At 42.7% G+C, this 27,933-nt stretch overlaps 1 protein-coding gene across 1 annotated transcript in view; it reads left to right on the top strand.

The window, feature by feature from the left end:
• The window catches only part of aco1 (aconitase 1, soluble), a 53,648-nt gene extending 40,616 nt beyond the window's left edge, over positions 1-13,032 (top strand). Inside the window, exons 16-20 of the mRNA XM_080741967.1 lie at positions 1,659-1,801; positions 5,534-5,681; positions 8,157-8,279; positions 9,018-9,203; positions 10,027-13,032. Coding sequence (XP_080598093.1) covers positions 1,659-1,801; positions 5,534-5,681; positions 8,157-8,279; positions 9,018-9,203; positions 10,027-10,143 — 717 coding nt within the window. The 3' untranslated portion in view covers positions 10,144-13,032. The remainder of the gene's footprint in view (positions 1-1,658; positions 1,802-5,533; positions 5,682-8,156; positions 8,280-9,017; positions 9,204-10,026) is intronic.
• Positions 13,033-27,933: the final 14,901 nt, after the last annotated feature.

Below are 27,933 nucleotides of genomic sequence, written 5' to 3'. Positions count from 1 at the left end.
TTATACTTATACTTGTAGATCGGCTATTTCCATTTTTTATACTTATACTTGTACTTTTATACTTTTATACTTTATACTTATTTTTTTATGTATAAAGTTGACAAATATGTCAGTAATGTCTTTGTATATTTAGGTTATGTGTCATATCTACCATGTGCAACTCAAAGCCTAAAAGCCAAACAGAATTGTAATTGTCAACAACAAAAACACAATTAAATCGCAATTATTTGAGTGAAAATGTATCGTCATGTAAAATGTTATAATCGTGACAGCCCTATTAGCAGCTTAATCCAGGTGGGAGTGGCTCAGGGTTAGAAAAAAAAAAAAAAAACGTTATTAGAACACGGAGGGTCCTCAAAGGTTTCCCAGTTTGATCCCGGGCTCCCCTAGAGTTAGTGTGGAAGAGTCCTTGAGCAAGACTCTGAACCCCTAGTTGCTCCCGGTGAGCAGGTTGGTGCCTTAATGGTTTCCTCTGCCATCGGTGTTGTGAATGTGTGTGTGAATGGGTGAATGTAGTCTTTGTAAAGTGCCTTTGATAAAGGTTCTGTATAAATGCACCATTTACCATGAGGTAATACATCAAATGCATAGAGATAGTAAGCTAGGATGAGACTGGAGGTAAACCAAGAACCAATCATCAGTCTCAATGTTTTCAGGCCAAGGACCCCTTAGTTGAGAGAGAGATGAAGCAGGGACCCCCACAACCTGTTCATAGATTCCATATAGTTTCATTGTTTGACAGCACAATCATCAGTGTATTTTGGATTCAGATATTTGTGTTTTCAGATATTTAACTTGAACCGTCAATACTTGATAAACCTGAACTTTCACTCTGTACTTGGTCTGCTCTTTTTCCCCTCTACACCAAACCTCTTTGCTGAAAATAGCTACAAGCTGCTATTTTTGGACACTAGGGTCCAAGTGGTTAATAAAACAGGAGAAATCACACAAATATTTGGAGACCCGCTGCAGTAACTCTGAGGACCCCCTAGGGGTCCCGGACCCCCTGTTGACCCCTGCTCTAAACAGTATTGTACTGTATATCATGAGGCCTTTGTCAGTGTGTCTGACTGTGTGTTGCCCCCTAGTGCCACCTAGTGGGCATTTAAAGTATCAACTCACAAAACTATGAAAATACTGTAGTAGTTCAAAGCACTAAAATGATTCATTAATTCAAAGTATTAAAAACACACACAGATTTTTTATTATTTATTTCACTGCAGATAGTCTACATATAATATTTTAAATCATCCTTAAACCCTTAAATTCAATTAATTATTTCAATGGACCAAAGTCTTGTTTTATTTGATGGCCTTCCTGCCCTGGCCTTTGTGCCCTTAACTCATACAGTGCCGCCGGCCACAAGGGGCGCTAGAGTGCCAGAAATTTCTCCATAGACCTTCGCTCTAGCTTCCGTCGACACTGTCCCAAGTGCCTTGGGATTTCACTCCAGCCAATGCTATGGGTGACGAGGGGAGGAAGCTAGCTGACACGTAGCCAAAATGCTAACCCATTTAGAAGCCCGATCTAGTAGTAGGCCTTACCCCTAAAATGATGAAATTCCCGGCCTGGTTGTGACCATAAAGTTGATTGATGTCATGTACTGATGGGTGTTGCACCACTGTGGTGTGTCCCCCCCCCCCCCCCCTCCTCCACAGACCAGGGAGCTGAAGCCTCCCCGCTCCATCAACGACGCCTACGTTCTGCTGAACTTCAGCGACTCCGTCACCACCGACCACATCTCCCCCGCCGGGAACATCGCTCGCAACAGCCCCGCCGCACGCTACCTCACCGGCAGAGGGTGAGTAACAAAAAGTCATGGATTAAGAATGCTATCGGGGGCACGGTGGCGCATCGCCTCACAGCTAGAAGGTCCTGGGTTCGGTTCAGCGCCGGGGGGCGCTGTGGGCGTGTTCTCTCCTCCACGTCATCAGCGCCCACACCCTAGGTGGGGTCGGCAAAAGGGCCTTTCTGTGTGGAGTTTGCATGTTCTCCCCGTGTCTCCTAGGTTAGATACCCTCACAAAAAACATGCAGTAATCCTGGTCTCTATAGTGCCTCCCCCTGGCCAGCCGGGGCGCCTGATGGAGGGCAAAGGAAGCATGAGGTTGTCTCCCCAGACGTGGCAGAGGGAGAGCAGAGCCCAGGATTACAATAGGCAATTGGCACTGGGTGAAAAGATGGGTTACAAAATCGTGGGATAAAAATTATAAAAAATAATAAAAAAGAATGCTATCTAGCTTTGATATATGGATGGTTTCGATGCAGCAGAGAAGTACCAGTAGTACAACTAACTGGTGTTCTCGGAGTCCCCGGTACCAAATATTTTCAGATTGGGGGTCTGTAGTCCAATACATATAATTTTGGGGGGTCCAAGTTTGAGCACCACTGTTACAGAGACCTATGTTTCTCAGAGAACTGTTAGGATTTAGAAGAGGATTTTAGAATCGGCCTCAGGTCTTTAACTCATTCCCCGCCTCCCCCGATAGTCCCGAGAAAATCCCAATGTCGTTCCCCGCCAGGCCCGATAGTCCCGAGAATTTGCTTTTATATAATGTAATGTTTAATTACATTCTTCCACAGCCCGTCACAAAGTCTGAGCCTTTTATCTTAAAGGGAACCTAAAATATCACACATCAAAGTAAGTGTGTTTGAAAAAAATACTGTAATAATGTATAAATTGCAATACAAATGTATAAATCTCCCCATAACCCACAGTGAACTGGCAAAAGACGCATTTGAGCTCAAAAGGCTGGCTGCCAGAAAAAAAAAGAGAAGAAAAAAAAGTGTGAGAACAGCTGTGTGTGTGTGTGTGTGTGTGTGTGTGTGTGTGTGTGTGTGTGTGTGTGTGTGTGTGTGTGTGTGTGTGTGTGTGTGTGTGTGTGTGTGTGTGTGTGTGTGTGTGTGTGTGTGTGTGTGTGTGTGTGTGTGTGTGTGTGTGTGTGCGCTTCCCTCCAGGACCACTATATCTCTGTTTCAGTGGTCCCTGTTGGACCCCCTGATGGTGTTCAGTCCCATAAAAAAACAGGGCTATCAGTGAGATCTGCCTCTCTCTCTCTCTCTCTCTCTCAAGACACAAAACACACAATTATCGCCAATTCGCCATATAAATGCTTCTAAAACGTACCTGATAATGATGATGGTTGATTTGAATCCACACCCTGGGTTATAATCCATATATCCAGGCTATAATATTAGTTTTGTAATGGTATTTAGTCCACAAACAAGCCATGATCGCCTTTGCAAAGGTGGGGGTCCCTGGTCGCCTTTCTAACGGAACCAATAAGGGGTCCGCGGGTCCAACGCTTCGCCGACCTCCCAGAGCAGTGCGGAGTTACATAACATTGTAAAATCAATCAATAAGCCGATCATTTGTTACATAAAGTTCACATGATCCAGTTGCAGGGACAAGTGGTCCCTGTCGATGGGGTCTCACAAAGGGGGTCCCCTGGTCTCCAGCCAACACTTAGGGAACCAGGTGGGCGTGGGGGTCCCTGGCCCACGCTCCACCAAAACAAGCATCAACTACAGCCAACAAGCGATCGATCAACTACAGCCTCGCCTCGTTAGCAAACTGCGTCTGCCCTGCTCTAGCCAGGGCAGTGCAGAGGATTTTTTAGGGGCAGGGGGAGACATTTTCTAACATGTGCTAGAATGTGAAAATAGCAGATCTACAAGCTCTACAAGCTCTCAAAGTGTCGCAGAGCGACGTGTTGAGAGATTGCTGATCACCTTGTTGAACAAATGTCATAGCAATCCATTCTAGAGGTGTATTCTAGAAGTGTTATTGCGACCGTCAGGGAGCAGTTTACTATGAAAACCTCCACCGGCCGTCCGTCGGTCGGTCACACGTCACACGTCACACCTTTGCCCTGCTCATATCTCCGCATCAGTATATAGGGCTTGTTTGTTTATTGTATGACATCACGCCACATCATCAGCTGTGGACTCTGTGATGTCATCGTATCGCATCAGTATATAGGGCTTGTTTGTTTATTGTATGACATCACGCCACATCATCAGCTGTGGACTCTGTGATGTCATCGTATCTCCATATATGGCCATCTCCGTATATGGAGATATAAGTCGTCCATGCCCAAGTATGGGCTGGTGAGGTCAGACTTTGTGTGATGCGTAGGTTATCTCAATATATGGAGATTCAACATTCCAGGCAATGCTCTCTTCCCTGGTGAGAATTGCCCCTTTATATAGGGCTTGTTTGTGTATTGTATGACATCACGCCACATCATCAGCTGTGGACTCTGTGATGTCATCGTATCTCCATATATGGCCATCTCCGTATATGGAGATATAAGTCGTCCATGCCCAAGTATGGGCTGGTGAGGTCAGACTTTGTGTGATGCGTAGGTTATCTCCATATATGGAGATTCAACATTCCAGGTGTAACTATGGCTACCCGTATGACGTGAGAGGTGGAGGTTGTGATATTTGTGGAGATAAGCGACCAACGGTCGCTTATCTCCCGATTAGGGAGTCTTACTGGTTGTAAAGACTCATGCCCCCTTTGATGTCAATGTGTGTGTGTGCACCTGTAGGCCTACAGAGCGCAACTAGCATTTACACACAGAAACAGAGAGACAGCGCCCCCAAGTGACTTGTAGCAGACTTGTAGAATACTGTAGCAGTAATAGTATATCAATGTGAACTTGCTGTTTTTGGTCAGACATAGCATATAAAAATATTTTTCTCTGCATTTTTCTAAACAGAAAATTCTAAAAATAATTCCTATTACATAATTACATTAGTACACTTATCTGATAAGTGCCTGACGCCATAAATACAAATATCAACTGAGTTATTCGCTCGAAAAGCCATCAATCACAAAAAGGTCAATATCTCCAGTTCTTTCAATTATAGCTGGATTTTGGTCAAAAATGGCTATTTTGAGATGGCTGCAACTATAGAAAAAAAAGCTTTTTATTTATTTATTTTATTTTTCGGTGAGACTAGAGTTTGTCCTGTTTCATTTGAGGTTCTGTATGACATTGTCGAAAAAATACAGAATTTAGGAAAAATGTCAATATAAAAAAAATATATCAATTTTTTTATTAAACAAAATGGCAGGAGAGCCATACAGTCAATGTTAAAATGGCGGCCAATGTGTTAAGGTAGATGGTTTCTGCCAGGGTTAAAAAGCGACTAATGTCTTCAATTGCCAGAATTTTACCTTTTAATGTGCACAATGTTCACAGGTCATGCACGGATAATGCACAGATCATGAAAAACACGTGTGCACGCCTTTCACAGCTTTCAAACTAAAAAATCCGCTTGGAAAAAAAAGTCTGTTTAGGCATTCAAAAGATAGAAGCTATATACTGTATAGTGTTTTCTTCAACATGGCTGCCATGTTTGAAAGATAGAGCTGTTCTTGGAGTCAAACATGCATTTCGTGATCGCGATCATGCTGAAACCGGAAGTGCCCCCACAGGGGCATGTACAGCCAAAACTCGGGAAAGTCGTGTTTGGCACCAAGTGTGTGTTAATGCTGTCTCCTCTTGTGTGTGTTCTCACAGTCTGACCGCTCGTGACTTCAACTCGTACGGCTCCCGGCGAGGCAACGACGCCGTCATGGCGCGCGGAACCTTCGCCAACATCCGCCTCTTCAACAAGTTCCTCAACAAGCAGGCGCCGCGCACCCTGTACCTGCCAACTGACGAGACGGTGAGTTGATCACTCTCTACCTACCTAACAATTAAGGATGTCAACGATTAATCGATTTTCGATTAATCGATCGATTAATCAATAATCGGTTTTAATATTTCATAATCGAAAAAGAAAATATTATTTTCGTTTTTCAATTTTTTTTAAATACTATTTTATGGATTAGTTAGTTCGTTTCAACCAAAATATAGGCTAATAATAGTATTAATGCTAATAGTAAATGGCCATTGATTTATTTTTCACTTAATTGTTTTTAATTAAAAATAATAATTAATAATTAATAATCGATTACCTGTAATAATCGATTATGGCTATAGAATAATCGATTTTGATAAAGGTCCATTTTTGACATCCCTACTAACAATGAGTCCGCAATGTTTTCACTCTGATATGAAACTCTGAGTTCATCACATTTTCAGAATGGCTGCTGTATTAATCCTAAAGATAATTTCTTCTGGGGGCTTTTTGCCCTTATTGATAGTAGAGACAGGGAGTGACACTCGGCAAAGCCCTTCGGGGTCGGGAGACTCGGGACCCGACCCCGTGACACTGTGCCAGGCACCAGAGCCCACGCGGCATGCGCCCAGAACGCCAGCCCCTGCTGTATTAATCTTGTTGTGCGCGCCAGTGTCTTTCGAGCTCCCCACGACACAGTGTGAACATGCAGATTTTTCGCTGGACCGATCAGTGCCAAAGTTCTCGTGCAATCAGAATGCGAGGCTGGTATACTGTAACTGGTATCATTGTGGTTATTCTCTGTGTACAGATAGATGGGTTCCATGCAGCAGAGAAGTACCAGTAGTACAACTAACTGGTGTTATTCTCCTCTATATAGAATAGATGGATTGTGTTCAATGCAGGAGAGAGCTACCACTGGTACAACTAACTGGTGTTACTCTCCTCTATACAGATGGATGTATTTGATGCAGTAGAGAGCTACTAGTAGTAGTAGTAGTAGTACAACTAACTGGTGTCACTGTGGTTACAGATGGATGTGTTTGATGCAGCAGAGCGGTACAACTAACTGGTATCACTGTGGTTACAGATGGATGTGTTTGATGCAGCAGAGCGGTACAACTAACTGGTGTCACTGTAGTTACAGATGGATGTATTTGATGCAGCATAGCGGTACAACTAACTGGTGTCACTGTGGTTACAGATGGATGTGTTTGATGCAGCATAGCGGTACAACTAACTGGTGTCACTGTGGTTACAGATGGATGTATTTGATGCAGCAGAGCGGTACAACTAACTGGTATCACTGCTGCATCAAATACATCCATCTGTAACCACAGAGTGGTACAACTAACTGGTGTCACTGTGGTTACAGATGGATGTGTTTGACGCAGCAGAGCGGTACAACTAACTGGTGTCACTGTGGTTACAGATGGATGTGTTTGATTCAGCAGAGCGGTACAACTAACTGGTGTCACTGTGGTTACAGATGGATGCGTTTGATGCAGCATAGCGGTACAACTAACTGGTGTCACTGTGGTTACAGATGGATGTGTTTGATGCAGCAGAGCGGTACAACTAACTGGTATCACTGTGGTTACAGATGGATGTGTTTGATGCAGCAGAGCGGTACAACTAACTGGTGTCACTGTAGTTACAGATGGATGTATTTGATGCAGCATAGCGGTACAACTAACTGGTGTCACTGTGGTTACAGATGGATGTGTTTGATGCAGCATAGCGGTACAACTAACTGGTGTCACTGTGGTTACAGATGGATGTATTTGATGCAGCAGAGCGGTACAACTAACTGGTATCACTGCTGCATCAAATACATCCATCTGTAACCACAGAGTGGTACAACTAACTGGTGTCACTGTGGTTACAGATGGATGTGTTTGACGCAGCAGAGCGGTACAACTAACTGGTGTCACTGTGGTTACAGATGGATGTGTTTGATTCAGCAGAGCGGTACAACTAACTGGTGTCACTGTGGTTACAGATGGATGCGTTTGATGCAGCATAGCGGTACAACTAACTGGTGTCACTGTGGTTACAGATGGATGTGTTTGATGCAGCAGAGCGGTACAACTAACTGGTGTCACTGTGGTTACAGATGGATGTATTTGATGCTGCAGAGTGGTACAACTAACTGGTGTCACTGTGATTACAGATGGATGTATTTGATTCAGCAGAGCGGTACAACTAACTGGTGTCACTGTGGTTACAGATGGATGTGTTTGACGCAGCAGAGCGGTACAACTAACTGGTGTTCTGCTCCTCTACAGATGGATGTATTTGACGCAGCAGAGCGGTACAACTAACAGGTGTTCTCCTCCTCTACAGATGGATGTATTTGACGCAGCAGAGCGGTACAACTAACAGGTGTTCTCCTCCTCTACAGATGGATGTATTTGACGCAGCAGAGCGGTACAACTAACAGGTGTTCTGCTCCTCTACAGATGGATGTATTTGACGCAGCAGAGCGGTACAACTAACAGGTGTTCTCCTCCTCTACAGATGGATGTATTTGACGCAGCAGAGCGGTACCAGCAGGAGGGCCATGCCCTCCTCATCCTGGCAGGGAAGGAGTACGGATCGGGCAGCTCCAGAGACTGGGCCGCTAAAGGACCCTTTCTGCTGGTGAGTCTCACCCTCTGTGTGTTCATTTAGCTTGGAGATCTGCTATTTTCAGAGCTCAGGGGTTAAAGTTCTCTGTCCTGGGGACTGATTTCAGTCTTGGGGATTCCATAGGGGCCGTTTCTGAGATCAGCATATCGGCAAAATAAATAAGAGGCAGGTAAGCGATCTCGGCGGCGTGGGTGACAAAGTAGTCAAAACGATCAGTCAAGTGATCTCTAAACTAAAAAGCTGTTATAATTTCAAGATATGAGTATTTAGACAGCCAGACTAGCATAGAATACAACAGAACCTCAGAAGATACTTGTATAAAATGAACATGGATTGGCACACACACATTCAGTGACAGGCAGTTCAGAACTTCAGGCGAACACCCCGGATATGCACATGCCATGTTTCTGAAATCACGTATTGTGACATGGTCTGAAAATATCAGTTTTGGGATTATTATTGTTATTTTGTTATCTATTTTTTGCTTTAACCCCTGAGAGCGCAACACCCAAGTTTCAACCAAACATAAAACGACGTGTCTTTTAGTTCTACTGGATCTCTTCTCCACTAGTCCCTCCCTAATGTTTTAGTCATTTTTTTTAAGGAATTTATTCCAGGACTTTTTAAGATATTCCCTTCTTATTCTGGAGTGAAGGTGGAAATATAGTGGCCCTCGCCATCATCAAAGTTGCTCCACCCCTGGTGCAGAACCTTTCAAAGTTTAAGAACCACTGTTCTGTTCCCTTCCAGGGCATCAAGGCGGTGCTGGCAGAGAGCTATGAGCGCATCCACCGCAGCAACCTGGTGGGCATGGGGGTGATCCCTCTGGAGTACCTGGAGGGAGACACTGCAGACAGCCTGGGGCTGACCGGACGGGAGCGCTACACCGTCCTCATCCCAGAGCCGCTCACACCCAGGATGATGGTGGATGTCAAGGTACCCTACCTCCACTGGTTCCCAAACTGTGGGTGGGCGATACTGGAAAAAAACATTATCACGATTCTCTTCATGCAGTATCACGATACACGATATTATCACGATACTGTTTTATGCGGTTTATTATGATTATTAATAACATAATTATACAAATACACAGATATTCTATTGACAATCTATTCATTTTTATGCTGCAGATAGAAATATAGATGAGTTTGTAGATCGGCTATTTTCAAAACATTTCTTGCTAATGTTTTCATAGTCTAGTTTGATGATTCTTTTGATGCAGTAATGGTCTTATTATTTTCTTTATTGAGGTATTAAAAAGGTCTTCAAGAAGTCCTTAAAAGGTTCTGGTGACCTCACCTCTATTTATTTTATTAGAAATCAGATATGAAAAGAAATCGTGTGACTTCACTGTCATCTGGCAGGAGAACTAATTAGAGCCTTGTTTTGTGTTAAATCTACGTTGAACATGATTAGTGGAGCTGCCTCTGGTGTTGTGATCGTGAACATCCTTGACCGGAAGTAGTTTGTCAGGTACATGGGTATCTTGGAGGTGTAGTGTATCTTGTACACCAGGCCCATTGCAAGATGCTGTACTCTGTCAGCTACTTTAAGCCACCCCACGCTTTCGTGGTGATGAATGTTAAGGTGGGCCCGAGGAGGAAGACCAAGCACGACCCTAATCAGTTTGTTCTGGGCTGTTTGGACGGGACAGGGCACAAGACAGGGCATGTGTACCTTTCCATTGTTTCACAGCGCTAAAAAAAAAAAGATGGGACAATAGAGATGATTGTGACTGTGCTCCTCTTCTCCCCAGCTGGACACGGGGAAGAGCTTCCAGGTGAGGATGAGGTTCGACACGGATGTGGAGCTGACCTACTTCCACCACGGAGGAATCCTCAACTACATGATCCGCAAGATGTCTGAGAACTGACCTCAGGGCTCCGTACTAGAGACTGTCCTCCTTTTGGCTCTGGTCTGTACGCGACCAAGGACTCTATTTTGATCGTAGTAGATTGTAGCTGAAATACCAGTTCTTATGCCTTAACTTAAAAGGCCTGTCTGTACTGTCTCCGATCACCGTACCTTTCATCGGAAAAGGTCCGGGTTCAACTACAAAATGACGTCTCACTCCCATCTTCTGAAAAGCATCAGAACTCTCCGGCGAGAGGTTTGGTGGTCGGAGACAGTATGGACAGGCCTTTAAGGTTAAGGCATAAGAGCTGGTACGTCTGGTACAATCAAAATAGAGGCCTAAATTTCTTCGCATGAAAACTGTCCGATCGCACAAGCTCACAACGCGTCACGCTGTGACGCGTTGTGAGCTTGTTGCGATCGGCCTGTTTTCTGCGAACATTTCCCCCCCAGGATAAGGATGCTGGGGTTCAAGTGATTAAAAACATGTACCAAGTAAAAAAAAAGACAAAAAAATAAGAATAGAAATGACGCTGCTGAACGAACACGCACAGAAAGACAGGAACGCGTGCCTTTTTTCTTTCTTTTCTCAGGGGAGGGAGGGAGGGGCGGTAGAATCTTCATATTTTTTGTTGTCGTCGGTTTTACAGTAGAATTAATTAACGTGCAATCCATGCTTTTGTTTGCGAGTTACAACTACAAATGGAGTAATCGTCCCATCCATGAATGATACGACATTCAAGCGTCTTATTGTAGTTTTTCCTCATTTCGTTATTTTTTTTCCTGAGAAGGCTGCTGTTTGTTTAGCGATGTGAACACAGTCAGTAGCAGCCTTTGGTAAGAAAAGGTGGAAATTCATAGCACAGGTTGCGTTGCGGTAAAGTCGACGCAAACATTTCTATTTGGAACGTTTCTGCAATAGACAAATCGCACAGAATCGTGATGGTGCTGACGGTTAGAAAGATATATAAAAAAAACTGACGATCTATCACGCTCACAAGAGTTGAAAATCAGCTATTTTTGCTGTGGAACATCGACTAGTAAGTAAGTGGTTAAAGGGTCGTGACAACCCCCCCGGATGATTTTGTAGTTATTCTTTCCAACTTCAGGTTAAAAACTACAGTGGTTGAAGACAGGGTGCTGTGATCCAAAAAGTGTACAGAAAGTGTAAAAAATATTTATTCATTCATTCAGAGATTCGTAACCAACTGTTTATATGGAACCTGAATATAATAATAATAATAATAATAATCATAATAATATTCAAATGGTATACACCACCCCTCCAGGCCAGAATAGAATATTCTATTCCAATCGACGTATTTACATGAGCATTTTTTTTATATTCTGAATGAACAGTCATTCTGAATACAAGTGGAATACACCTGTGCCAGAGCCTTGTATACAGAGAGAGTCGTGCCACTCCCGTTCACTTCATGGGGCCAGATCCTCAACGCACACATATATTGGCGTCCAGGGGCAAACCGCGAACCGGAGGTTTCCAGAATGCATTGAAGTCTATGAGGGGGAAAGTGACAATGAACCACGTGACCAGCGCTGCCTCTGACCCCACAGTGGCAGAACTGTCTAAGGTTTCTAAGGCTCTGACCTGTGCATGTAAACGCAGCATGCAACTTTGTTGCTTACATCACAGTGTATGCTGTAGTTTTTTTCATAACCTGGAGTGGAAAATGAACTACAGAACCAACCTGTGGTGTCACGCCCCTTTAATCCTCTTGTCACCAGATGATGTTACAGTGAGCAGCCGTTCGCCCCTAGGCGGCGATATTGTTCACACTTTGACACATTCCTTGTTTTAGCTTGAGTTCCTGCCATTGTAGTGGCGAGTACAATAATACATGAATGCCACTGTGCGTCTAGGCGTGGGCCATATGGTGATAAATATCGTTGAAACGATACAATGTCTCCGTGATTTCAGAGGATATATCGTTGTGATACAATGAGGGAGCCTTATTTTTTTTTTTAAACCTGTTGAATTGTAATACAGAGATTAATTGCAGAATCCATTTCAACCATTTTGGTCTAAATCAGTGGATCTCAAACTTCAAACTGGCAATGTCTCCCTTTAACTCTGACAGTGTACAAATGAAACCAGGTTTCATTTGTATACTGTCACATACTTGTACATACTTACATACTTGTAAGGGTCAAATTTAGACCTCCCAAAAGGAACCCAGAGAGTCCCTGGACCCCACTTTGAGGACCACAGGTCTAAATGACCCGTTACTCTTTTTTTTTCTTTTTTTTTTAGTGAGTATTACCTTGTAGGTGGTTGTTGTACCGTTAACTAACTTGAACAATAACCATAAAAACCAACACGAAAAAGAATCGTGATAAGATCGTGTATCGTGATACAGCTTGGGAAAATATCGTGATATTGTATTTTTCCCATATCGCCCTCCCCTATGTGCATCTGTGGATGACATTCTAACGATAGACCAAACCTTGTTTCGTCAGCATATTCGTGTTCCTGTTCGTCTGATTCCAAAACATGTGATTCTGTTCTCGTTTGTTTCCAAGTGATTGGACGTGTTACTCTGTGTGTGTGTGTGTGTGTGTGTGTGTGTGTGTGTGTGTGTGTGTGTGTGTGTGTGTGTGTGTGTGTGTGTGTGTGTGTGTGTGTGTGTGTGTGTGTGTGTGTGTGTGTGTGTGTGTGTGTGTGTGTGTGTGTGTGTGTGTGTTGAAACGCCTCCTCCTAGGCCATATCATTCATGTTTTAATAGTATTGACTTGCCTTAACGTGTGATTTTTAAGGAATGTCCATAAGCCTGACTGATATGTGTGTGTCTCTGTTGCTTTAGTACTAGAGATGTGCTGGAAATACAGAGTTTTAAGCCATAGAAAATACTGACAAATATATAATAATAAAAGATTATTTGTTTTGGAATGGTTTTCTCGTTTGTTTAATCTCTGCCCTCCCTCCTAACCCTCCCTCCGTCTCTGTGGCAGTATAGCTGAGGAGGTAGAGCTGCCACAAACGGAAAGGTTGCCGGTTCGATCCCAGGCTCCCCCAGAGAGTTAGCGTTGAAGTGTCCTTGAGCTAGACCGGGGGTCAGCAACCCGCGGCTCTAGAGCCGCATGCGGCTCTTTAGCGCCACCCTAGTGGCTCGCTGGAGCTTTTTCAAAAATGTATGAAAATGGAAAAAATGTATTTTTTTTATCGTCACTGTCGGGCAGAAACCTTGTATCTCCAAGTTTCAAATTTGTATTTTTTTTTTGCAAAGTAGGCCTAAAGCCCTGCTTCATCATACAAGACTGACGCACAAAGGTAGTGAAAACAGCAGATCTACAAGCACACAACGCCTCGCACCGCGAGGCGTTGTGTGCTTGTAGATCGGCTGTTTTCACTAGTTTAGTTAATTTTTGTAAATGATAAATACAAAACAAAGTTTTGGACATACAAGGTTTCTACCCAACAACGACGATATATAAGGCTTTTATAATTTTTTGCGGCTCCAGACAGATTTGTTTTGGGGTTTTTTGGTCCAATATGGCTCTTTCAACATTTTGGGTTGCCGACCCCTGAGCTAGACGCTGACTGCTCCCCATGAGCAGGTTGTGGTGCCTTGCATGTGAATGTAATGTAGATTGTAAATTGTTTTAGATCAGAGTTCGAGTTACGTGGGTGCCAGTGGGGTCTTAGCTCCCATAGTTAAAGTCTGGGACCCCATAGTCAACAACCCCCTTTGGGGTCTCTTTTTTTCTAAGTGTGTTTTTTTTTTTTTTTTCTCGTTTTTTTTTTTTTTTTATGTTCCATTGGAAGAATTTATATTATTTATGTTAACTAGATATACTAAATAAACATGTTAGACAGTAAGACTGAACAATGACATCACACCGTTTAATCCTACTATTCATTTTATTATTATAAATCAGGCGCATTTAATGTGGGGTGTGAGTCTTCCTTTACCGTCCGGGTTATAACACACTCGCTGCAATGGTTCCTACCTTTCCCCCAGGGCCGAGGAGGCCCTGGATGCAGACCTACCCAGCTGCGTGGTCTCGCCATGGCCTGGGCATAGGCTAAGCTAGGAACCACTGCATCGAGTCTTTGCACTTCTAGCCACGGCCCGGACGGCAAAGGAAGGCGGACACGCCGGACAGCAACAAAACAACCAAACAAAACAACGCTGTCTTAGCAAGACTGTAGCCTTAGTGTGCCTGTGCCCGTGACAATGTTTTTTTTAGTAAATAAATATGAACCCGACCCGCCTTGTTTTGAGAAAGAAAAATACCCATTTTAGCCGACTTTATGCTACCAGAACGGGAACTTTTGGCTGGATGGCTCAGAGCTCAGATCATCAGATGGAGGAATTGGGAACTGGAGGCTGAGCAATAATGGTGAGTTAATATGAACAGAAAAGACTGCCTGGAGTTGTCAACATAGCCAATGTGAAGCCCGAATTAATATTGTGAAAGGAAAAATATGATTTAATATAGGAAATACCCGTTTTAGCCGACTTTATATCCGCGAAATACCCGATTTAATATGATTTAATATAGGAAAGTACCCGTTTTAGGCGACTTTATACCCGCAATTACCCGATTTTTTTTCGCCGCCGCAACTCGATCACTGTTTTAGATGCTGAGAAAAGTGTAACGTGCTGAGAAGTACAGTATTGAGTACCTGAGACGAATAACAGTATAATATTTTATATATATTTATTTTTTTATGTATATATTTTTGGATTTACCAGACTGTAAACCACAAAATAGTCATTTTTAATCTGTTAAATTGTTAATGCAATCTCCCCCCATTTTGTTAAATTGTCTGTTTTAATGTTATCTGCTCCCTTTGTCTGCTGAATATTGCTTTTACGGACTTAGACTGTTGTTCCACAAACAGCTGGAGATATACTGTTTTTCCACTTTCCATAAGTATTATGTCTTATAATTCCTAATATATATTATTTAAGTAAAAACATCTTAATTCAACAAAATGAGAAGGGAGTACATTAAGACTTTAAGGGATTAAAAACTTCTAGCTTGTGGTTTACAGTCTGGTAAATCAAAAAAATATCTTTATCCAAAATTTAAAAATCACACCCGTGTGAAGTGGAGCTGTGTGTGTGTGTGTGTGTGTGTGTGTGTGTGTGTGTGTGTGTGTGTGTGTGTGTGTGTGTGTGTGTGTGTGTGTGTGTGTGTGTGTGTGTGTGTGTGTGTGTGTGTGTGTGTGTGTGTGTGTGTGTGTGGAGATCATGTGTACCGATTTTTGTGACATTTGAAGAAAATATGTAGGAAAAGGAGCAAAAAGTGTGTTTTGGAGAAAATTCAAGATGGCGGAAAATCTATCATGGCGCAAATGGGCGTGGCCTATATGGGGAGATGCGTCATGACCCAAGGAATCCAGGGAAAAAATATTTTTAATTTTCCGACCTACGGTTCAAGAGTTACAGGCCAAAACGTAAAGTGGGGTGTTATGGCGCCACCATGTGGCCAAATGACACAATTATTTTTTATTTAATCCTTGAAATCATTATGAACCTCCTCTCCAAGTCTTGAAACTCTAGCCCCTATGGTTTGCGAGAGACAAATAATTGAATGTGAGTTTTTGCGATTCCCATTATAAGTCAATGGGGAAAATTAATTCACTAATAAATTAATATCAATTAAACTATTGAACCTTTCTCTTAGCAAGTTAGCCCACGATTCCCGAGTAAGCCGGTCGATTTGACATATGGCGCGAGTGTGTGGTGGCAAAACTGTGGGACTAGTAGCGTGCCGAAGTTTAGGAAGTTCAGGCTACATACAGACACACACACAGACACACAGACAGACCCACACGGCCACGTATAGGGAGCCTGTGCTTCACACAGCTCCAAAAATACGGACTTAAAGACTGTTATTCGTCTCAGGTAGCTCAATTGTGGCTGCAGGTTGAGAGAGCTCCGAACCCAATGAAAATTCCTTTGGAAAGACTGAGTCAACTTGACTACATGACTATCAATGTTACCCATAACTAACAATGCATCCTGAAAAGCATATTAAAGTTACTGGAGGCCTATTTGTTGAATATTCAGCACAATTAGGTTATCAAGACATGACACAAAAATGGTCAATCAATGCCAATATATAGCCTCCATAAAGGGTTTTCCAGGGGTGGGTAACAAAACATTCCCGTCTTCAGTTGGTCATTTCCGCTCTTATGTGTGGTAGAATGTTGACAATGCAATGCTGTAAACTAGGGCTGTCACAATTATTACATAATCGTCTAATCGTGATTATTTGACATTATCGCAATTATTTTGTCATAATCGTCATAATCGTGAATGTTGAAAAATGTCAGAAATAGTGGAAATAGCAGATCTACAAGCTCACAACGTGTCGCATCGCGACGCGTTGTGAGCTTGTAGATCGGCTATTTCCACTGTCAAAGTTATCTTTTTAGTAGTAAGTTGTCAAATATGTCAGTAATGTCTTTGTATATTTAGGTTTAGGTTATGTGTCATATCTACCATGTACAACTTCAAAGCCTAAAAGCCAAACAGAAATGTAATTATCAACGACAAAAACACAATTAAATCGTTAATCGCCAATTATTTGAGTGACAATTAATCATCATGTAAAATGTCATATCGTAACAGCCCTACTGTAAACTGTCCTTGTTTCTTGCATGTGTGACAATGTACCGTTGTACGGGAGCGACACAAATGTTGTGCAGAGTGTTTTCTAAAATACCTGCGGGCAAGAATGGACGGTAAAAAAAAAATGGGCCCGTAATATTGTGAACCGCTCCGCAATAAAGTGGATGCAGCTCACCTGAAGCATGTGCGGTTGTGCGTTGCTTTAGCTTGATATGATCATATTTATCTTAACGCTAAATGCAGAGAGGAATGTCATTTCTAAAGGGTCTTTCCAACAGGTACAGTATGTGCGTAATTCATCTGCTTGACAACCTACTGTCAAGCAGTAAGTCCAGTAGCCCCATATAGAACCTCACCCGTCGCTGCATACTGTTGTGCTCCGAGACGAGGTCCTATAAAGATTTCCCCGTGGGGGGGTGGAACGCCTCCAACGTTTAGGTAGAAAACACTCTTCCCGAAATTGTATCCACAAAGTAAAGGTAGTTCCGAGCTCCCAGACTGTGATAACCTAACCAGGGTCAATAAAACATGAACCAGGGCACGAAACAACCCCTTAAAATCGCTAGTTTTGTCAGCCGGTAATGTTTACAAGCCTGGAATGCTTGACCATTTTTATTGTATAGTTTGTTGATGGCGTTTAATGCAGTAATGGTCTTTTACTTTACTTTATTCTTTTAGGTATTAAAAAGGTCCTTAAATTGTCACTTCGCTGCCTTCTGGGGTCCCGACCCACAGGTTGAGAACCACTGGTGTAGGTTTACCGCCTGTTAAAACAGTCTCATCTTCGGTTTAGTTTAGTCTTCATTTTCTGTGTTTTGGAAAATATTTGTGTCAGTTAAGGCCTTCACTGTTTATATTCTGCACTGGGACGGTCAGTGGAAGGTTTTTTACGAAATTGCATCTCTGGCCATTCAGTCACCTTTACAATCACGTTTTACCAGTGCCCCAAATCCAATCTTCAAGCTCTCAGAATAAGGACCGGACATGCAGTATCCAAACACGGTGGATGCAAAAGGGACTGCACCAAGAGAGAAGGAGGGGGGGGGTGTAGTCGGGGACCCTCAGGCCCAAAAGCTCAAGGAATGGGGTTGAACCTGCGATGTTCTGCCGCACATTTTATTTCTGTTTTATCTATTAGTTTGGTCATTAAGGTCCACAGAATGAGAGGCCTGCTCTGCTGGAAATTTGTATATTTGTATATTCACTGTCCCATCGACTCCACTATACAGGAAAATAAATATATTAAAAAAAATACAATCTGCTTTAAGTAGCATGTGAGGGGGGGTGAACCTTATAAAAAAAATGATTCGTGTTTGTGTCCCATTAACTTTACTATACAGGAAAAAAATACAAAAAAATAAATCTGCTTTAAGTAACATGTGAGGAGTCTAACTAGGGGTTTTTCATGATTCTGAATCCATTGCAAGCATTTGTTTTGCATGAAAAAACAAACAAACAATGGGACAGTGAATATACAAATGGCCATAACTCCGGCAGAGCAGGCCTCTCATTCTGTGGACCTTAATGACCAAACTAAAAGATAAAACAGAAATAAAATGTGCAGCAGAACATCACAGGTCCTCTCCCATTCTCAGGGACTGTGGGTCTCCGGCTAAGGAGGGTCTGTTTGGATGGATGACAAGTGATCGCAGAGACTGCTGCTTCATGTCTCTCTCTCTTTCTCTCTTATTCATTCTTAATCACTGTCTGCCCTACCCTGCACCTGTCTGTCTGTCTGTCTGTCTGTCTGTCTGTCTGTCTGTCTGTCTGTCTGTCTGTCTGTCTGTCTGTCAGCTGTCTGTCTGCCTCAGCGCTCTGTTATGGTTCACATTACATCGAGTGCTTGTGTGCAATAGGATATAAAGCCTATAATACTGCTGTTATGAGCGTGTGTGTGTGTGGTTCATATCATATTACACTGAGCAATGTGTGCACTGCAGTAGGATATAAGGCTAATACTGATGTTATGTGTGTGTGTGTGGTTCATATTACACTGATGGGTTGTATATGCACTACTGTTGGATAGACTGGGGTGTGTGTGTGTGGTTCATATCATATTACACTGAGCGATGTGTGCTGTAGGATTTAAGGCTTATAATACTGCTGTTATGTGTGTGTGGTTCATATTACACTGATGGGTTGTATATGCACTACTGTTGGACAGACGTGTGTGTGTGTGTGTGTGTGTGTGTGTGTGTGTGTGTGTGTGTGTGTGTGTGTGTGTGTGTGTGTGTGTGTGTGTGTGTGTGTGTGTGTGTGTGTGTGTGTGTGTGTGTGTGTGTGTGTGTGTGTGTGTGGTTCATGTTTCATCGAGGCCTGTGTGTGTACAGTAGGATAGACTGCAGGGTGTGTCACTGGCATCGCTGGAAAGTCACTCAGCACATTTGTTTAAGTGCCGTACTTTAAGTACACCTTCTGAGGCACTTTCACTTGAGTATTTCCATTGTTTGTAAAGGGCCACGGCAGTGGCTCAGGAGGTAGAGTGGCCGCTAGAGTTCGATCCTGGGGCTCCCCCTGAGTTAGTGTCGAAGTGTCCTTGAGCAAGACTCTGAACCCCTAACTCAGGGATTCCCAAACCTTTTAGTCTCAGGGCATCCCATAAATATTTGTTTAATCCGAGGCACCCCTACATTATAATTTTCACTCCCAGCACCTTATATTTATAGCATATCGTCGTTGTCGGGTGGAAACCTTGTATGTCCAAAACCGTTCGTTTTGTATTTATCATCTATAAAATGTACTAAACTAGTGAAAACAGCAGATCTACAAACGCACAACGCCTCGCATCTCGAGACGTTGTGTGCTTGTAGATCGGCAGTTTTCACTAGTTTTGTGCAACAGTCTTGTAGGCCTATGATGAAGCAGGGCCTTGCTTTACCAAAAGACCTACTCATTTGAAACTTGGAGATACGAGGTTTCTGCCCGACAGTGACGATATTTTAGTGATTATGTTGCGAGGAAAACGTTGCGATAATAGCCATTTTGGTTAGAACTGACTGAAAATAACGTTGTGTCCAAATACATTCCAAATATTATCAAATGATCTCGCGGCACCCCAGGGTGCCCCGTCACCCACTTTGAAAACCCCTGCGCTAGAGTTCGATCCTGGGGCTCCCCAGAGTTAGTGTCTGAGTGTCCTTGAGCAAGACACTGAACCCCTAGTTGCTCCTGACGAGCAGGTGCTGAATGTGTTTGTGAATGAAGCAGTTTAGATAAAGCCGTTATATAAATTGCTAATTTAACCATTTTGATATATTTTGTACATCTAACCCCATAGAGGCAAATACTGTGTTTTTTTTTTACTCCTCCTCCACAATTATTTGACAAGATTTTCTTTTTAAAATTAAATAAAAAGAAATTCCACAATTTTGTAACACGTTTTTCACCCAGTGCCAGTTGCCTAAAACTGTATTCCTGGGCTCTGCTCTCTCTCCCTCTGCCAACCTGGGGAAGGCCCTGAACTGAGCTCATGCCTCCTTCAGTGCATGAGGAGTGAGCAGGCCGCTTCTTATCACCTGACATGGGGGAGCTTACCCCGGTTGGACGTAGCGCGTGGAAGGAACACGTTATTCCGACCAGTTCCTTTCCCCTCCATCAGGCGCCCCGGCTGGCCAGGGGTAGGCAGTATAGAGACCAGGAGTACTGCAAGTTTTTTTGTGAGGGTACCTAACCAAGGGGTAGGCAAATGTATATCATTAACAAAACCTACATAAAGTGATAGCCTACTACATGATGTGTTATAGATTAATCTACCCGACAACACATGAAGTCATTAAAATCAGCTGTACCTTTACCAGCTGTGTGGTTGTAAAGTGATGAACAACATCAATACTGTGTGTTGCTGCATGGCTAACACCTCATTCACTGTGTGTGTGTGTGTGTGTGTGTGTGTGTGTGTGTGTGTGTGTGTGTGTGTGTGTGTGTGTGTGTGTGTGTGTGTGTGTGTGAGTGTGAGTGTGAGTGTGTGTGTGTGTGTGTGTGTGCGCGTGCACGTGCAGTGAAGTATGAATTCATCTTGAAAAGGCCAGGGAGATTTGAATGGAAACAAAACATGCCTGGGGTGCAGAAAGTGTGTGTTGTTAGCCACTACAAAAAGGTTGGCTTACAGTACCTCCCCTAGTCACGTGACGCAGCTAAGCGCTCTCTCTCACTCTCACTCTCACACTCACACACACACTCACTCACACACACACACACACACACACACACACACACACACACACACACACACACACACACACACACACACACACACACACACACAAGCTGTGAGAAGCACAGCTGGGTGGGAGGAGTGTACCTGCCAATATTCTGAACACATTTGAATCATTCAAAACAGACCAGCAGTCGGTGCACTGCCGGGAAACACACACACACACACACACACACACACACACACACACACACACACACACACACACACAGGCACGTGCACGTGCACACAAACATCACAGGGGGCTTGAGCCCCTGCCCTTTTATCTGTCTGTAAAGAGTGTCCTTTCTAGATCATAAATGCAGTTTTTACTATGGTGAAAGAAACGCAAATGCCCCCTCTTTCCATGCCATACCTGAAGGCAGCATTGAAGAGAATTGCCTTGTCCAAACTCTCCTGAACTTGAATGCAGCATGTTGACAGAATAGACCGTTTGTCAGCCTTCTGATTGGTCCCTGAGACTCCCTGACTGGCCAACCAGAAAAAAACATTCACTTTTTGCTATCGGGGGTGGAGTTTGTGCAGTGGAGAATGTTGCTTCAGGCTTTCAAAAACTGTCCGCAGTGCGCGACACGGAGATCGGCCGGTACGGTGATAGCGACGGCAAGCGTCAAGCGATCTCGCTCATCATAACGAATAAGCTTCAACAAACTAGTTCACATGTACCTTATCAATGGTCTAAGAGTCACGATTGGGTACATATAATTTAAATGGGCAGAATTACGAAAAGCCAGCCTATTATGTGAGGAGAAACATTCTCTCTGTCCTCTTCCTAGTACCCAAGATGCAATGCGCTTCTCTTTCTATCTCTGATCCAGAGGATTAAACTAATTAAAACATTTATTTTTCGGGGGAAAACTACTGTTTTGCTATGTAATTACTGTACCTTTTTCTTCCCTTTTTATTAATATCACGTAGATGTGTTTTTTGTGGTACTTTATATAGCTGTAATGAGGCTATGAAGGGGAAAAAAATCCCATCCACTTCCACTATAAAAGAATCTGCAAAGAGGATTCTGTCCCACTGGGATTAAACACATTAAAACATATATTTTCGGGTAAACCCCCTGTTTTGCAATGTAACTACTGTACCTTTGTCTTCCCTTTTTATTAATATCACCTAGGTGTTTTTCCTTTGGTACTTTATATAGCTGTAATGAGGCTATGAAGGGGAAAAAAATCCCATCCACTTCCACTATAAAAACAATCTGCCCAGGGTTAATGTCCCATCATAGTAACAGGGCAGAATGGGGCGGGATTTACAAAAGGGTTTATTGTCCTCTCTGTGTAGAAATCAAGCACCAAGCTCACACAAGTTGTGAGCAGGTCTGCTATTTTCGGTATTTTCACCAAAAAGCCCTTAGATAGTTCAGCCCCTGCCTTTCTAACTTTCTCTGCACGTCCTTGCACATGCACATGCGCGTGCACACAAACACACACACACACACACACACACACGTTGGTGTTACTATACTTGTACAATTTGTATAAATGCCAATGTTTTTTATTTTATTTATTATTTTACCCTGGTCCCTAACCTCAAAGCCTGACTTACAGCAGGCCCACACTTAGAAGTGCACTGGTTGCACCTCTATGTTGGGTCTTGTGCACAAGTAGGCCATACTGTATATACTGTATGGCCTTGTGCACAAGGCACAAGTTGGCACCTCGAGAGAGAGAGCAGTTCTACTAATACTTGTAATACACACACACACACGTAGGGCTCTCACAATTATTACACAATAATTTTCTAATCGCAATTATTTGACATAATCACGATTTTTTTATAATAGTCATAATTGTTTCCATTTTGAAAATGTTTCATATATTTTTAAGTAAAAAGTTAAAAATTGTGGAAATAGCAGATCTGTTGTGAGCTTGTAGATCGGCTATTTCCACGATCAAAGTATAAAGTTGTCAAATATGTCCTTCATTTCTTCGTTAATCGCAATTATTTGAGTGACAATTAATCGTCATGTAAAATGTCATAATGGTGACAGCCCTACACACACACACACACACACACACACACACACACACACACACACACACACACACACACACACACACACACACCAAACTGCAGAACAAACCACAGAGGACAAAGTGACGATTTAAATTTCCATACGTCCTTTATTTCATTAACAAATCATCTCATGTTTTACTGTAGAACTACATCTGTTATTCATATTCAGTAAAGAACTCTGCATCAGAGTGTAGATTAGGACGGAATATAACGTGATCGTCGTCTAGTCCTTAATTCATTCATTAATTTAAAACAAGATAAAATGTGTTAATTAATAATCATATATTAGTGGCTTTTCCTCTTCTATCAACCCTGAGTATATGTGACTAATTAGAGCCCGACCGATACACATCTGATTGGCCGATATGTAACGACCATTAATTGACTGTTTTGATAATTGACACCGGGTGAAAAATGGGTTACAAAATCGTGGGGAAAAATGGCAGATGGCTTGTAGATCTGTTATCTTCTCATTTGTTCCACTCACTTCCATGTCTCTTTTGGGTCTCGAGCTAAATGATTTGGGGACCACCGGTTCAGGGACGCTCCATACTCCTGGATAAGGATCAGGACTCCAAAACATCCTGCATACTGTTAGGTCGGGCTCTATAGTGACTACAATGCAAAGTACAGTATAGACTAATATAATGCTCACATTCACAAACACTGCTTTAAAAATGTGCCTTAAAGGACAACTTTAGTTTTACAACAAGGGTTCATATTTTAGATTGTAATTAGAGAAAAAAAAGTGAGTGTTAAAATGTTTTCATTTGCTTCGTTCTATTGTTTTATCACGTTTACCGTGCTAAAATGTGGGGCATGCGTACGCATGGGGGCATGCGTACAAGTGGCTAAATATGTCTTTTTAGACACAATAAACCAGCAGTTTCTTTATTGCTATTTACAGTAACACTTCTAGCCCCCATAAGTCACATCCAACCATGAAAGGTTGTGTTGTATCTTGGGAATGGGCTTATTCTGTGTAAAATGACATATTTAGCCACTTGTACAAATGCCCCCAAACACAGAAATAAGTGTCTCTAAAACAATAGAAAGAAGTAAATGAAAACATTTTAACACTCATCTTTTATATTCTTTAATTACAATCTAAAATATGAACCCTTGTTGTAAAAAACGAAAGTTGTCCTTTAACGTCTTCAGCTTTTCTACAACTGAAGCTCAGTTGAAGGAATACAGTACTGCAAGGTCTGCCCTTATACCAAGGACCACCTTGAGGCGTTTTAGAACAGTGGTCCTCAACCTTCTTATAGGCCGCGACCCCCAAAATAATCATATTTTAACTGGGGACCCCCCTCCACCCCTGATTAGCATTTAAGAGTTGAGGCATTACATTTTGTGTGACACGGTTCTATTGTGAAAATAGCAGATCTACATGCTCACAATGCCTCGCGTCACGAGGCGTTGTGAGCATGTAGATCTGCTATTTTCACAATTTCTGCCTCTAATATTTGACAGTCTTGGCCAATGTTTAATGTGTTGTTTTAGTGGCATTAAAAAGTCCTTAAATTGTCACTTTAGAAATGTGCAGATACCCTCTGTACCCTTAAACCTTGTGTTGGTTTGTTTACTGTTGAGTGAGAAAACAACGTTGCACAATAAGCTAATCATCTGGGGACCCCCCCCAAAAAAATAATTTGGAGACCCCCCTGGGGGTCCGGACCCAGAGGTTGAGAACCACTGCTCTACAGTAGCTTTAAAGTGCACCATAACAGCATGAATCACAAACAAACAAACAACAGTTAATCATTATGGTCCTTTTAAAAACACCCTCCTCTTCTTAAGGATTGAAAGATGACACCATAACAGAAGCTGTGACCAGAACACAGTGACCTCCAGCCTCACTGACTTCACTGAATTTCTACACCATGCATTTAAACATAATACCATATTGTTTATGTCCCAGAAAAACGTTTTTCAAAAGGTTTGAGACCAAATTGAATAACTGAATATACAGAGCCCATGTAATTTCTGCCTGGCTTTCAGAGCATTTTCAGCTGCAGTATCACCTTGTCCTGAGTGGGAGGACTGTTGACTACAGTATTGGTGTTAGTCTAGTTTTAGTCGACCAAATATAAGATTTTAGTCGACTAAATCTACAGTTGATTAAGGTGCCGGCTACACGGAGCTGGATATTTCTGAAGCTAGACATTTGCTAGACATTTCTTTGTGTGGTTGGGGCTTGCAGCCACACAAAGCTGCAAATTAACAAAATAGGTTTGATTTTGGATCTTTGCTGTTTATCCTTTTGTCAGATATTGTCTAAGAAGTGTATGTTAGAGAACCTTCTCATTGCAACAGATATCCATTTTAGAATCATAAAATACCTTAAATTAGTTTGTAAACGGAGCTGTGTTTTTGTGTTTCCTTACACCCTTCCGGGAAGTGGAGACACACATTAACGTTAATTAATTAATATGTGAAAGCCAACATTTACATCTGCAGTTTCTGTTGGCTAATGTGTGGCTGTTGTTCTCAGGTGTACTTTCATGATCTGCAAAAAGCTGAACAAAATACCAATGCAGACATAAGGACCCTTTCTCCAGCCTCGGTCACAGTATTTGAACTGGGGGGGACCAGACCCACAGGTTGAGAACCACGAGTTAACAGGAAGTGAACAAACCGCTCGTTACTTGCAGTTACACGGTTGACATTTCCACACGCAGCATAACTGACTTCCGTGAAACCGACTGAAGTGCAAATCTAGTCAGGAAGTCGTTCCCCCCTCCCTCCCTCCCTCCCCCCTAGACACTGTGACACACAAACACAACCGTGCACTTATCTATTGCCATCATGCGTTCGCGTCTCTCCAAAACCACCGTATGGCTTTTAAGATTAAGGTTTAGCTACTGTATGTTAACAAGACACTAACGTAGGAAAAACATGTAGCAGCAAAACAGCAGCTATAATGGCCCTGAACTCATCTAAAAAATAGAAAGCAAATTATTGTACGTTGTACTGAGCAGTGCATCGTAGAGACAGCATAATATATCAATATTAATAACACAAAACTATTATTATTAGACGCTATGTTGTTTCAGAAAGAACAACTTAAACAGTGTGCAAAAAGGTTAAGACAGCAAAGCGGGCATGGCTTCTTAAAGTGACAGGGACAAATATACAGAGAGTTAATTCAGAGAGAGTGCACTTAAGCCCCTTTTCCACTGACATGGCCCTCCACACCACCCACTTGTGCCAGGTTTTCCACTAAAAGGACCTGGGTAGAGTGGTGTGAAAGTGGTACTAAACATGGTACTAAAATGTATCCACTACAGAGTAGGTCTGAGCTAGGCCAACCAGGGCCAAACACTTCATAATGACTGATCACTCACTGACTTTTCATTTAGACCACCAGGATATACAGTAGTTGTAATTCTATTGTCAGTTATAATCCATTATAGTGCATTATGATTAGGATAGTCGTAATACAAATTTATATTGTATTATAATCACAGTTAAAAGCGTCAATTTGTTTCTTACCGATAGGGGTACTTTTGTGTAATGGAAAATGTAGATATTTGTATGTGGTGTGGTGTAGTGTGGTGCTAAAGCTGCAGTCGAAAAGGGGCTTTAGAGAGTGCACTTAAGATGTACGCGTGGTTGGGGTCCATTTGTGTACTTCTCTTTAAGTTGGACGTAGCGCGTGGAAGGAACACGTTATTCCGACCAGTTCCTTTCCCCTCCATCAGGCGCCCCGGCTGGCCAGGGGGAGGCAGTATAGAGACCAGGATTACTGCAAGTTTTTTTGTGAGGGTACCTAACCAAGGGGTAGGCAAATGTATATCATTAACAAAACCTACATAAAGTGATAGCCTACTACATGATGTGTTATAGATTAATCTACCCGACAACACATGAAGTCATTAAAATCAGCTGTACCTTTACCAGCTGTGTGGTTGTAAAGTGATGAACAACATTAATACTGTGTGTTGCTGCATGGCTAACACCTCATTCACTGTGTGTGTGTGTGTGTGTGTGTGTGTGTGTGTGTGTGTGTGTGTGTGTGTGTGTGTGTGTGTGTGTGTGTGTGTGTGTGTGTGTGTGTGCGTGCACGTGCACGTGCAGTGAAGTATGAATTCATCTTGAAAAGGCCAGGGAGATTTGAATGGAAACAAAACATGCCTGGGGTGCAGAAAGTGTGTTAGCCACTACAAAAAGGTTGGCTTACAGTACCTCCCCTAGTCACGTGACGCAGCTAAGCGCTCTCTCTCACTCTCACTCTCACACTCACACTCACACTCACTCACACACACACACACACACACACACACACACACACACACACACACACACACACACACACACACACACACACACAAGCTGTGAGAAGCACAGCTGGGTGGGAGGAGTGTACCTGCCAATATTCTGAACACATTTGAATCATTCAAAACAGACCAGCAGTCGGTGCACTGCCGGGAAACACACACACACACACACACACACACACACACACACACACACACACACACACAGGCACGTGCACGTGCACACAAACATCACAGGGGGCTTGAGCCCCTGCCCTTTTATCTGTCTGTAAAGAGTGTCCTTTCTAGATCATAAATGCAGTTTTTACTATGGTGAAAGAAACGCAAATGCCCCCTCTTTCCATGCCATACCTGAAGGCAGCATTGAAGAGAATTGCCTTGTCCAAACTCTCCTGAACTTGAATGCAGCATGTTGACAGAATAGACCGTTTGTCAGCCTTCTGATTGGTCCCTGAGACTCCCTGACTGGCCAACCAGAAAAAAACATTCACTTTTTGCTATCGGGGGTGGAGTTTGTGCAGTGGAGAATGTTGCTTCAGGCTTTCAAAAACTGTCCGCAGTGCGCGACACGGAGATCGGCCGGTACGGTGATAGCGACGGCAAGCGTCAAGCGATCTCGCTCATCATAACGAATAAGCTTCAACAAACTAGTTCACATGTACCTTATCAATGGTCTAAGAGTC

Source organism: Nannobrachium achirus (genome assembly GCF_963921795.1).
Source record: "Nannobrachium achirus genome assembly, chromosome: 14".
NCBI lineage: Eukaryota > Metazoa > Chordata > Actinopteri > Myctophiformes > Myctophidae > Nannobrachium > Nannobrachium achirus.
This window is presented reverse-complemented; position numbering and strand designations above follow the sequence as displayed.